Source organism: Rhinoraja longicauda, chromosome 3 (genome assembly GCF_053455715.1).
Source record: "Rhinoraja longicauda isolate Sanriku21f chromosome 3, sRhiLon1.1, whole genome shotgun sequence".
Taxonomy (NCBI): Eukaryota; Metazoa; Chordata; class Chondrichthyes; order Rajiformes; family Arhynchobatidae; genus Rhinoraja; species Rhinoraja longicauda.
The window spans coordinates 42,810,125-42,822,891 of NC_135955.1; the positions used below are offsets into that span (position 1 = coordinate 42,810,125).

At 39.7% G+C, this 12,767-nt stretch overlaps 1 protein-coding gene across 4 annotated transcripts in view; it reads right to left on the reverse strand.

Moving 5' to 3' along the window:
* Positions 1-12,767, reverse strand: part of LOC144592382 (cyclin-dependent kinase 4 inhibitor B-like) — a 40,107-nt gene that overhangs the window by 657 nt on the left and 26,683 nt on the right. Inside the window, exons 2-3 of one of the 4 annotated variants that reach the window (XM_078396945.1) lie at positions 10,454-10,556; positions 2,376-2,522 (exon numbers count right to left, since the gene is read on the reverse strand). In XM_078396945.1, the coding sequence (XP_078253071.1) occupies positions 2,376-2,498 (123 nt within the window). In that variant the 5' untranslated portion in view covers positions 2,499-2,522; positions 10,454-10,556. Of the gene's footprint in view, positions 1-2,375; positions 2,723-10,195; positions 10,230-10,453; positions 10,557-12,767 lie in introns of those variants that run through there. The other 3 variants (XM_078396947.1, XM_078396946.1, XM_078396944.1) reach the window with 3 other exon arrangements.

Consider the following 12,767-nt stretch of genomic DNA (forward strand, 5'->3'; position numbering starts at 1 on the left):
ATTTAATGATTCTCTTTCCTTTTATTTTGTTTTTCTAATAGTTTATATCGCATGTTAGATGTACGGTACATTTTGTTTCTTACGTTTTTCTTTTCCATTTTGTTTCCTGAAAGTTAATTTCATTATAAAATTATTTCATCTCCTAAAGCATTAATGGTCTAGTAAGAAATTTAACATTTCCAAGAAATAGTTGTCTCAAATTTACAGGTTATCGGTTTACATTCAAAGCGCCTGAGGGCATGATAATACGGTGAAAATCAAAATATGTTTAGACAGTTTCTATTTACACTGCATTCCCAATGCAAAGAGAATATCGGCAATATATGAGTATATATATTTATCATTTTCCATATATATATGTATTCCGGTTAAAGTCGCCTGGAATGCACACGCATATTTCATATTTAAATGTGTGCTTTACAGAAATGATTTTTTTTAAATGAAATGTGTAAATCCTAAATATGATAATGCCCAAGGAAAATTACTTAGGGGTTGAAAACATCAAACATACTTGGGTATACACATGTGTAAGAAAATGACTGCAGATGCTGGTACAAATCGAAGGTATTTATTCGCAAAAAGCTGGAGTAACTCAGCAGGTCAGGCAGCATCTCAGGAGAGAAGGAATGGGTGACGTTTCGGGTCGAGACCCTTCTTCAGACTGAAGAAGGGTCTCGACCCGAAACCTCACTCGTTCCTTCTCTCCTGAGATGCTGAGTTACTCCAGCATTTTGTGGGTATACACATGCAATCATTTACTTGCCGATAACTTACTTCCTTTGTAGGATGAACATTAACTATGCTATAGTTTTAATTTTTGAAATATAAATGCAAAACCCCCTACAGCTTTCAGCACGGCCGTCAGACCTCCCAGTTCCCTGACTGATTGGGAGTCGCATTTTCTACTGTCCAGCGAAAAGCCGTGTCAATTTTTTAGTTTTAAAGGGGACTTTTATTGTCATTATCCTTGTTAAAAAACAAAATATAGAATTTAAATTATAATAGAAATTTGTCCCGCGATACGCATTCTTAAAATTATTTCAATTAATAATAATAATAATAATAATGCATTACATCTATATAGCGCTTTTCAAACACTCAAAGACGCTTTACAGGGATTACTAGAACATAGAGATTCATAATAATTCATAATAATTAATGGTTATGAGACGAAACATTTTTCTGCTGTAGTTTTTATGTCGTGCATGAATTGACGTGCGAAAGGTTATCCGATCTTGAACTTGCTGAGAGCGAATATAATTTTGGTTCAAATTTACAACATAGAAGATTATTGAGGGGCTTTTTTGATGTTTGCTTTCTGTTATATCTACACCCTATCCGTGATAATTAACGAAATATAATTCCCTTGCAAAATATAGAAACAAGGATTTGGAGATGCTGGTTTACAAAAAAAAGACACGAAGTGCTGGAGTAACTCAGAAGGTCAGGCAGCTTCTCGCAGAAGTGTCCCGACCCGAACTGTCACATATCCATGTATAAGAAGGAACTGCAGTAGCTGGTTTAAACCGAAGATAGGCACATAAAGCTGGAGTAACTCATCGTTTCTTTTTTGCACATATTTCATTCATTGTTCTTTATCTCTCCACATAACCGTCTATATTTTTTCCCTTATCCCTAACCAGTCTGAAGAGGGGTCTCGACCCGAAATGTCATCATTCCTTCTCTCCAGAGATGCTGCCCGACCCGCTGAGTTACTCCAGCACTTTGTGTCTTCCCTTGTAAAATATATGTAAACAAAGGAGTAACTTAGCAGTGAAATATCGTTTTACTATTAGCATTAATAATTTTTTCGATGTTAGAGAGTATTGGCTGTTCAACTTCGTTCAGTTTATTAATTCAAGGTTCAAGGGCAGATTATTCTCACATGTACCAATTAAGGTACAGTGAAATTCAGATTGCCATACAGTCATACCAATAAAGAGCAACAAGACACCGAAATATATTTTTTAACATGACTCCCGCACATTCCTCACTATGATGGAAGGCAAAAAAGTTCAAACTTCTTCCCTTCTTTGTTCTCCCGCGGTCGGGACACTCGGACCTTCCGTTGTCGGGGCGATCTTGGCTCCCGCAACCGGCGGTCAATTTCCTTTAACAAGCACGGGGCTCGTTCATCTGCTACAGTTAGTAACATTACTTAGCATTTAAATAATCAGGAGTATATACTTTTGCCGTCAAATCGCAACCCCTCCCGTAAACTTCGTTCCAAATTTTGAATCAGCAAAACGAGTTGAAATTGGTGATGGGACACCTGACAATAAGTAAAAAGATCACTTGTCACGTACAAGTTAATAATCACATCGTATAAATTTTGAAACAAATGTCATCGGATGAGCCAAATATAATAGATGTACCTGCATAGCAGTTCTGCCATATCTATTGACACCATTGGGGTCTACTTCTTTTTCCAACATTTGCTCCATCCTGCTGATGTTCCCGTTGGCTGCTGCAGTTGTAAACTTGTCGATATCAGCCATCGCGCCCAGCTAATTTCTTCTACACTGTTTAGAATATAACAGCAAAAATGCATTCAATCTTTGATTCGCCCCGACCTCCAATATGTTCTGCAGTGATGGGCAGCACTCCCTGGTCAGACTATTTGAACAGTTCTGGGGAGTTGGGACGATGCTGTTGAAGCGAGTGATTGAGGTTGCTTGTGCAGCTCGCTAGTTCCCTGCCCCCGCTGCAGGATGGGCTCGGTCCGGATCGACCGGCTGACTGACACAAGCACCGCCCGCTCGGAATGTGCTCGGACTTGTCTGCGCGCCTGCGCGGGCCTGCCGGCACGTCACGGCGTTCGGAGGGGAGGGGGGTGGAGCCCGGGACAGCGGGCAGCGCGCCTGCGCTCCTCCCTGTACGAGGCCCTGCGCGCGGCCGCTCCTCCCTGCGCGACTCTGGATGCGGTGAACGTGCGCGTGCAGGCAATGTCGTGACGCGCCCGCACTCAAAGGCGCGCGCACACCCACAGTTGCTCATCGGTGTCAGCGAGAGATCCCGCGAGCGGCTGCGCCGCGCAGGGAGGCCGCGTGCACCAGGGATGCGAGGCGAGCGAGCGGAACGTGGAGCCGGCCCCCTGACTAGACCCCAGACTACACGGGGAGGTTGGCTCAGGTTAGAGGAGCTTCCCAAAGGGCCCTTTGCAGCTCAGAGAGGTTTCTTTTCCCAGTACTCATATTTTCACTGCCTTCATTTCATGCATGCAGATTACCGAATTGATTATATGGAATACCATCTACATGCTGTCATGTTCAAACTAATTAAACAAAACAGGGCGGGGCTATAAACTGGGCACCCATATCTTTCCCATCCGCTCTGACATTCTGCAACACTAGCTGTGCATCTTCCGATCAATTCCTTCCAAAGGTATGCAGGCGTAGTTTGGCATTGCCCTGTCCCGAATAGTCAAAGCACACATAATCATGCACCAGTGCACCTTTTGCCACTCTGATCGGTATTTTCCACTGTTCAAACATATCATTTCAGTTGTACTTCAATGCACTTTGAGATATCTGGATACCGCGAAGGGTGCTATAATAAACGTGTTGAACATTTACAGTAACAAGAACCCCTCCAAATTAAAAAGTTAATTATAATACGAATACTTTGAAGAAATTACTAAACCAAGTTCCGTGACTGCAAAATATACAACTGTCTTGCTGAGCCTACGTTAACAAGGGTGGCTTAAATCTGAGGATCACCTCATGGACATTGATGTCGACGATCGCGAGTTTTCAAAACAGCATTATGCAGCCACGGCTCCAATTTTATAATCTTTATAAAATATGCATCTTTTTGAATTTTTAACTCATCTGCTCGGAATAATTTATTAGATAACACCAGCTACGGGAACTCAGATAGAATATTTTTCAGAAAGCAATGAAGAGGACGTCCAGAAAACAACACAGACATGAAAACTTTATAGACTCTGGTTCTGGTTGATTACGGCGCAAACACCTCATAAGTGGTTATCTCAAACATGTAGATTTCAACAACAAATTCTCAGTGCTGTGGGATTACTGGCCGGGTCATTCACAAAAGAATATTGCTTTTGCTGTAACCGGCCACAGGCAGCACGTGTCGATTTTTTTTCCTATTTTTACAAGCGATATTTCACATGGATGTTGATAGTAATATATTCACACTTTAAAAGACTTATTCGCTCTACTCTCGCGGCTGGGTAGCTTCGCCGTGAGAGGTCATTACCTTTGCAGCTGTAAACCGGGATTTACGCTCTTGGTTGGTTGTTGCCTTAATTCCGCCTCCCCCACATCGACCCTTTGCACTACTTCCCGTCTTCTTCAAACGGTTGGAGATAAAAGCACCGATTTGTTCATTCAAATACGTCAGCGGGGTATTGGATTTGTCCGGGTGGGTGTGGGTGGGAGATTGGGGAGGGGAGCAGAGCAGGGAAACAGGCTCTTGTAATATATATTAAGCACCTGAGTTTTTCTCTTCGCGCGCCCCGAGATTTTGATCTTCCTTGCGCCCCCGTAACAGATACAAATAAAGTGCTTGCTTATGACATTACACAATCCCTATTTCACCCTTTCTAATATTATTGTAGTTAACAACGGGATTCCACCCATCCTTAGCTGGTTCTGAATAGAACACTTTTATTACATTCATGCTACTTTATGTTACTTTTTTGTTCAATATTATATTCCCCGACCCGTACATCTTCTATTCCTTATTTGACGATGGAAACTAGGTTTTGTCTGAAAATAATACTGATCCCGTTAATTACCTGAAGAAAATTATACCGTAACCAACCAGCGATATTGGTTGTGCCTATGTGTTGCAACTTTTAAAAAATCCTTTCCTTTGCAATTCTCGATTCGCCTGATGACATGTGCATTCTTCAAACCACCGGTCTGCCGAAGGGGAGAGGTCTTGGTGACCTTTTGTTCTACTCGACTTTTCTAAATTGTTTCTACTGCCTTAACTGCAATATTTTAAGTTGTTTCATAATCAGGATTGGTACCTCTGTTCTCATTATCATCAGTGACCATAGTTAATTGGTATATTCACAAAATGCTGGAGTAACTCAGCAGGTCAGGCAGCATCTCGGGAGAGAAGGAATGGGTGACGTTTCGGGTCGAGACCCTTCTTCATACACAAGATCTTTGACAACACAACTTGCTAGGAAGTTCTTTGGAACGGAAATAAACACTCATGGAGTATCGTTTTTCAAATAGTTTAGCTTTTATGTAAACACTTCCCTTTTAATATTCACCTGAGCATATACTTATTTATTTAACGCACATTAGCATATTAAAAGGACTTTCGTTATTTCCTTTGTCACTAAAAAATAATTGTTGGGAATCTGAAATAAAAATTAAAACTCCTGGAAACACACAGCGGGTCTAAGTGCATCGGTGGAAAGAGAAACAGAGTTAACATTTCAGGTGGATTATCTTCGATCTAAAATTATAACTATTTATCTTTCTTCAGGTACTAGATGCTGGGGTAACTCTCCGAGTCAGGTGGCATCTCTGGGGAATAAGTTAGGCGATAGTAGTGGAGGTGGGGGGGGGGGGGGGTATCATTGGAACTGAATGGGGGCGATACCATTCGAACTGAACTTCAGTGCCAGCAACCGTATTCACACAGAAATAAATTATGATCTTCCAGGGGTTGGAATCGATTCAAATAACAGTACAAAACACAGGAGTTTACATTGAAGTATAAATGGTTGCAATTGGAACGTAACATAGTCTATTGAAGGCATTCAAAGCCCGGGAAAGTACATTGCCAGAAACATAAAGTTAATTAAAATGTCCTTATGATGCTACTGATGGCCATCAGTAGCATCACAAGGACATTTTAATTAACTTTATGTTTCTGGCAATGTACTTTCCCGGGCTTTGAATGCCTTCAATAGACTATGTTACGTTCCAATTGCAACCATTTATACCAATGAAATTGAATAGGAAATTCAAGAAAAACATGACTGCACAGCAGTGAGAAAGTGAAACGTGCTACCTACCGCAGAAGGTTGAATTTAAGAAGACTCTTTCTTAAATTCAACCTTCTGCGGTAGGTAGCACGTTTCACTTTCCCACTGTTGTGCAGTCATGTTTTTCCTGAATTTCCTATTCAATTTCATGGCAACTATTTAATTTGAACCACTCGAGTTTCCATTTCACACAGTGGTCTAGCCAATGGGTTTCATTTACATTAGTAGAACATTAATTTTCATCTGTCATGACTCAGCCACGGTCTCATTTCCAGTCTGGAATCTCTGTCTGTCCTCCTCATTGTTCCACGGATGCCCAACATGAGATTCAGGAAAGTTCACCTGAAATGTCGTCTGTCCATTCCCTCCACAGATGCTGCGTCACACACTGAGCTCCTCCAGCAAATTGTTTCTTTGCTCAAGTCTTCGTCATCTGCAGTCTTTTGAGTCTCTAGCACTTTATCTTTCAACAGGCCACATTTGCACTCTTGGAGCTCACTATTATCATTAACAATTTAAAGTAAATACTTCCTTTTTTGTATTTTCGACAAGGATCTGGTTGTGGCTTGTTCTTGCTAGTGTTTTTTTCCCCTCTACTATCAACTGCTGATTTTTAAAGTAAGTGTTACCTTTGATCCCCACCATTTCACGTATCTTCATCCATTTCCCTCTTTGTAACTTAAAACATGCTTGTGTATCACTTTTCCAGTTCTGATTAAGTCCTCGGTCTGAATCATTGCCCCTATTTCTTCTTCCATTGATGCTACTTTACCCTATGAGCGATTTTAGCATTGGTCATATTTTATTCTGGTTTTAATTTGGATTTTCAACATCTTTTTTTAACCCCCCAGAGAAGAGAAGCCCTTTATGTGTTCCTCTTTCTTCATACATTGTGCTTTAGCTGATGAGTTTGATTTATATTCAGAGAAACTTTCTGACATGATGTGCAATCGTACTTTGTTATGTAGATTCTTCTAAAATAATTATATAATCCATATGCAATGTATCAAATCAAACTTGGTAGATATATTTAATATTGGTCCTTTTTACATTAATCCTGGCTAAATCATTCTAATCTCATCTTCTGATACCACATTCACTAGATTTGACTCCCCAGTAAATTCTCGAAGTAGGATATTTAATATTTCTGCCATCATATATTTTGAATTAAAAATTACATGATATTCTCTCATCGAAGATATCACAAAAAGCTGGAGTAACTCAGCAAGTCAGGCAGCATCTAGGAGAGAGGGAATGGGTGACATTTCGGGTTGAGACCCTTCTTCAGACTTGATATTCTCTCATTGTTTAATTAATTAAAACCAACATTTAAATATTCAACTTAGTTCTATGTGCCTTAGTTTTGCCTTGATTTTAATTTTTGGGCTGTTAAAATGTATCTTGAAAAAATAAGGAGACATTTACATTTGGTAGCTTTGCATTACATAGTAGCCAGCTTGATTCTTTCATCAAAAGCAGTGCATCAATGATATTTGATGTGCATGTTCTGCAATCTACAAATACTGAGCTGCTGAATTATATATAGACCCACAAAAGAAAAATATGATTGGAACCATTGATCCAGTGTATTTTCATGTAGAAATAAGGAATTGCAGATGCTGGTTGACCAAGGAAAGACACAAAGTAATTGAGCGGGCCAGGCAGCATCCCTGGAGAATATGGATAGGTGATATTTTGGGTTAGGGCCCTTCTTCTTGTTCAGCCTTACCAAAATTAGGAAAAAAAGGATCATTTGTGCAAATTGGTGGCTATTTTTCCATTTGAGACTTCTTTTAGAACCGATTTAGCCTCACCACTTGGGGATAAACACGGTCAAAGATTCAGAGCACTTTATCAGAAATGGAGGTGTGAGTAAATCAATTAAAAAAGTACAAGGGGTAGATGAGATTTGTTTAGTATTTTAACTGCAGGGTTCATGTGTTAAATAACAAACATCATTTCATACATAAATACATAAATACCATTCTTGAACTATACTTCTTTATGTTGTATTTAGAGTTGCTGTGCTATAGAAGATTGCGGAATCTTGCATTATGGAAAATGACAGTATGACAATATAATTGTGTAATTCCAGTATGTGTAGGTTCAGTATTTGCAAACCCTAGACCAGATATGTTTCCGCATGGGTTACATTTCACTCTTTCTGTAACCTTATCATATCATCATATCATATCATATCATATCTATACAGCCGGAAACAGGCCTTTTCGGCCCTCCAAGTCCGTGCCGCCCAGTGATCCCCGTACATTAACACTATCCTACACCCACTAGGGACAATTTTTACATTTACCCGGCCAATTAACCTACATACCTGTACGTCTTTGGAGTACAATTATGAGTTAATTGTATAAATTAATGAAACATTTATTTGGTATGCAAAGTCTCTTAAGATTAATCATAACCATAAAATGATGATTTCCAGATAATGATCTCCAGATAATACACTAAAATTATTACAAAACTTTTTAATGTGGATTTAATACTTTTAAAATAATTAGGTCAGAATCTTTTATCAGTCCTTATTTTTTGATGGGTAGAAAAAAGAATTTGCATATATATCATGCAAAGGGCAAGCTACAGTTTACTGTAATTTAAGATGCAGCAATACATTTGCATGCAATGTAGTTCCACAGACATTAAATCAGATACCATCCAGATAATCTGCTTTTCGTGGTGTTAGTTGAAGGTTGAGTTTTTGTCAATGAATCTTCTGTTAAAACAAGTTATATGATTTTTTTTACACCCAGAGAGAAGACAGGCATTTCATGGGTTTAACCTTTTCTGTGGGTCAATACCTCAAAATTTGATTGTGCACAGAAATTTTATTTGGGCTGCACATCCTGATTTGATTATAACTTTGATTGGGAATTGTGATATTTTTGTAGTATGCCAATTATGTTTATCAAATTGAATTGTTGAGTTTAATGCACATAGTACTCACATGCGCACACACAAGAAATGTGCAGAATTGGCGGCAGGTGCCATCAAATCTTATTGCACTTTTTATGCTTGCCCTTCAAATTGGGCAGTGCGAAATCTGACCTTAAATTAATCCAAATAATTCAAAGTGCTGGAGTAACTCAGTGGGTCAGGCAGCTTCTGAAGAACCTTCTGAGGAAGGGTTTCCACCCAAAATATCACCTATGTTCTCCAGAGATGCTGCCTGTTCTAATGAGTTACTCCAGCGCTTTGTGTCTTTTTTTTGGTGAACCAGCATCTACAGTTTCTTGTTTCTACATAATCCAAAGATCATAGAAAACATCGAAAAAATAGGTGCAGGAGCAGACCATTTGGCCCTTCGAGCCAGCACCGCCATTCAATATGATCATGGCTGATCATCTAAAATCAGTTCCTGCTTTTTCCCCATATCCCTCGATTCCTTTAGCCCGAAGAGCTAAATCTAACTCTCTCTTGAAAACATCCAGTGAATTGGCCTCCACTTCCTTCTGTGGCAGAGAATTCCACAGATTCACAACTCTCTGGGTGAAGAAATGTTTCCTCATCTCAGTCCTAAATGGCCTACCCTTTATTCTTAAACTATGACCCCTGGTTCTGGACTCCCCCAACATTGGGAACATTTTTCCTGCATCTTGCCTGTCCAATCCTTTAAGAATTTTATATCATGCATAATTTCCAGAGCAAAGCCAAAACACAAATAATTTCCAATCTTCACACAATCAATGGTAGCATGGCAGTGCAGCAGTTCGGACTGCTGCCTCACTGCTCCAGGGATTCAGGTTCACTCCTGACTTTGGATCCTTATGTCATGGCACATTCTGTCCACTGCTGAAAAGTGGGAAAAGATTTAAAGTGAAATGAGAGCGATTGGCTCGCAAGGCTATAGTGAAGTAAAGGGGGAATGGGACTGATGACATTGCTCTGCAGGGAGCTGGTATGGACCTGGTGAGTTGAATGGTCTCCTATGTCATTAAAGGTATAAATCACATGAATTTAACACAACCCTCAATCCCCCAAAAAACTGCTCAACAACCCGAAATCCAGAATAATCTTTAACCACCAACTAACTGCTATTTTATAATCTCTATCACTGTCACTGAAAATCTTCAATTAGCATCTTCAACACAACTTTCTTTTGCCACTTGTTGTCCTTTTTAGAAGCTGATAAATACCTTGAACCGCACTCTTCATCAAAATGAATAATGGCAAAAGGACTAAGTAAATAAAATATTAACTAACCAAAGGTTGGAGATGCATGTGAAGTAAAGGATCTTGAGAGCTATGAATACAAACACGAGGCTCAATGACGAAGCTGCCCACTAACTCAGACCCACTAACTCAGACTCAATAACCCAAATGGGAAGCTATATGGAGTCATATCGGAGGAACACTCTCATTCACACTACTTGTCTGCATATTCTGTTACTTGCAGGTTTGTTGCAGTTTGAATGGAAAGTTAAGTCATTCTGAGAAACAGTGCTGTGGTGTTGAAATTACTTTCAATATTTGAAGCTGGGCTGAAGGACAGCATTTTATTCCTGAAAATGATCCGGTTCATCACCACCTTGACTGTATCCCAGGGGCAAGGCATTGTGGAGGCCTGAGGAAGAAGGGAAGAGGGCTTTAAATCATTTTCAGTCATCTCCATTTTGCAAACCGGAAGTGATGGTGGGGAAGGGGGAAGTAAGATGAGAGATCATATAGACTATACACCCCACCATTTACACCTCACACTGCCTTGCAAAACTATCCAACATAATAAAAAAATTGTCCCACCCTGGTCATTCCTTCTTCTCCCTGCTTCTGTCCGGTAGAAAGTACAGAAGCCTGAAAATGCGCACCACCAGAGTCAGGAACAGCTTCTTCAGCTCTGTTATCAGCCTTCTGTCTGCTCCTTCCATAAGCAAGAGTATTCAGCTCTACCACATTACAGACATTGAACTTTGTCAATCGACCTATTGTGCTGCAAAGCTGAGAACTATATTCTACAATCCAAATCTTACTTTTCACTCTACCTATTGTACTTGAGCTTGTCTTGATTGTATTAAATCTAATGTTAACATCTTATTAGATAGTATGCTAAACGTAGTTTTTCCACTGTAGCTCAATATATGTGACAATAATGAGTTGGAATTTCATTGAAACCTACCAAATAGCGTAAGGACTGGATAAAGTGGATGTGGAAGAGGATGTTTCCATTAGTGGGAGAGCATAGGACCAGATGGCACAGACTCAGAATAAAAAGGACGTACCTTTATAAAGGAGAAAAGGAGGAAGTTCTGTTGCCAGAGGGTGGTAAATTTGTGGAATTCGTTGCCACAGATGTCTGTGGAGGCCGTCTTTGGGTATTTTTAAAGCGGAGATTGACATGTCTTGATTAGTAAGGGTGTCAAAGGTCACTGGAGAAGGCATGAGAATGGGTTTTGGAGGGAAAGATAGATTAACCATTTTAAAGGCAGATTAGACTGGATGACCAAATTGCCTAATTCTGCTCCTATGACTTATGAACATAAATAAACCTTAACCTAAGCTTAAAGAATAAAGATTAGATCTGAACAATCATCCTCAACAAACTCCGCACTGCTACTAGTGCCTGTCCAAAGACTGATAATACCCATTCTTCAGGGAATTTATTATGGCTGCAATCTGTCTGTTAAGGCTGGAAATGGTTGAATGACACCTTCTCCTTCACGAAAGTGGAAATAATGAGTGAGGTATAATATGTAAGTGTGATATTCTTTAGATAGACATAAAAAGCTGGAGCAACACAGCGGGACAGGCAGCATCTTTGGAGAGAAGGAATGGGTGACATTTCGGGTCAAGACCCTTGATATTCTTGTCTCGTGGTATTCTTGTGGTAGGTGTATGTGTGATATTCTTGTCTCAGATGAACAGCAGAGAGAGTGTGTGATGTGAAATATGTATGTGAGTGTTGGATTGATTATAAACATGTGAGGCCATGGTGGGACATGATTTCTGGAAAAAGGCACGATGGCTGGAAATGATTGGAAAGTATTGTTAAATGGCAAATAGAACTATACAGTTTGGAGCAACGCATGACTATGAGATAATTTGTTGATGTGCTCACTTAGTTTGACCATGCATGTTAAGTTTTTGTTTTTACATATTACTATCACTGCATTTGGACCCAGATATCTTAATCCTGGCATAGGTCACCTACGGTGTGTTCTGTCACTGCGGCTGTGCACCTGACCTGATGGGCATCCTGCACGGTCAAAGTGGTGGTAACTCTGCATTTAATACGGCAATCCTTACTGTGCATTCAAAGTGGGGTTTAACTAAGTTTCCGCACAAATTTAAATGATTGGCTTTTCAGTTGCAATAGACGTTAAAACGTTGTTACCATTTTTTTTGATTGGCAAATTGCTACTTTAACTAATTTCTGTATTTGCCCTCCAAGATTTATCGTTTCTTTATATCAAAACAAAAACAAAACTACAGGAGGAACTCAGCGGATCGAGCAGCATCTGTGGCGAGAAAGGAATTGTGTCCCCCACAGATGTTACAACACCCACTGAGCTCCTCCAGCAGGTTGTGTTTGTTTATTTCAGATACCATATCTGGTATCCGACACGCTGCAGTCACTTTTGTCTCCACATTCGCTTCTTTCTTTCCTTGAAGTGCATTCCTATTCTCCAAATAATCTGTGGGCTCATTATTCTTACCAATCTGTCATATTTCACATTGGTTAAGTTTACTCAACAATTATAACTTTATTTGGTATTTATTCATATTTTCTCTCACGTTGTTTGGACCTTTACTATTCTAAATAATTTGTGAAGGTTCTAAA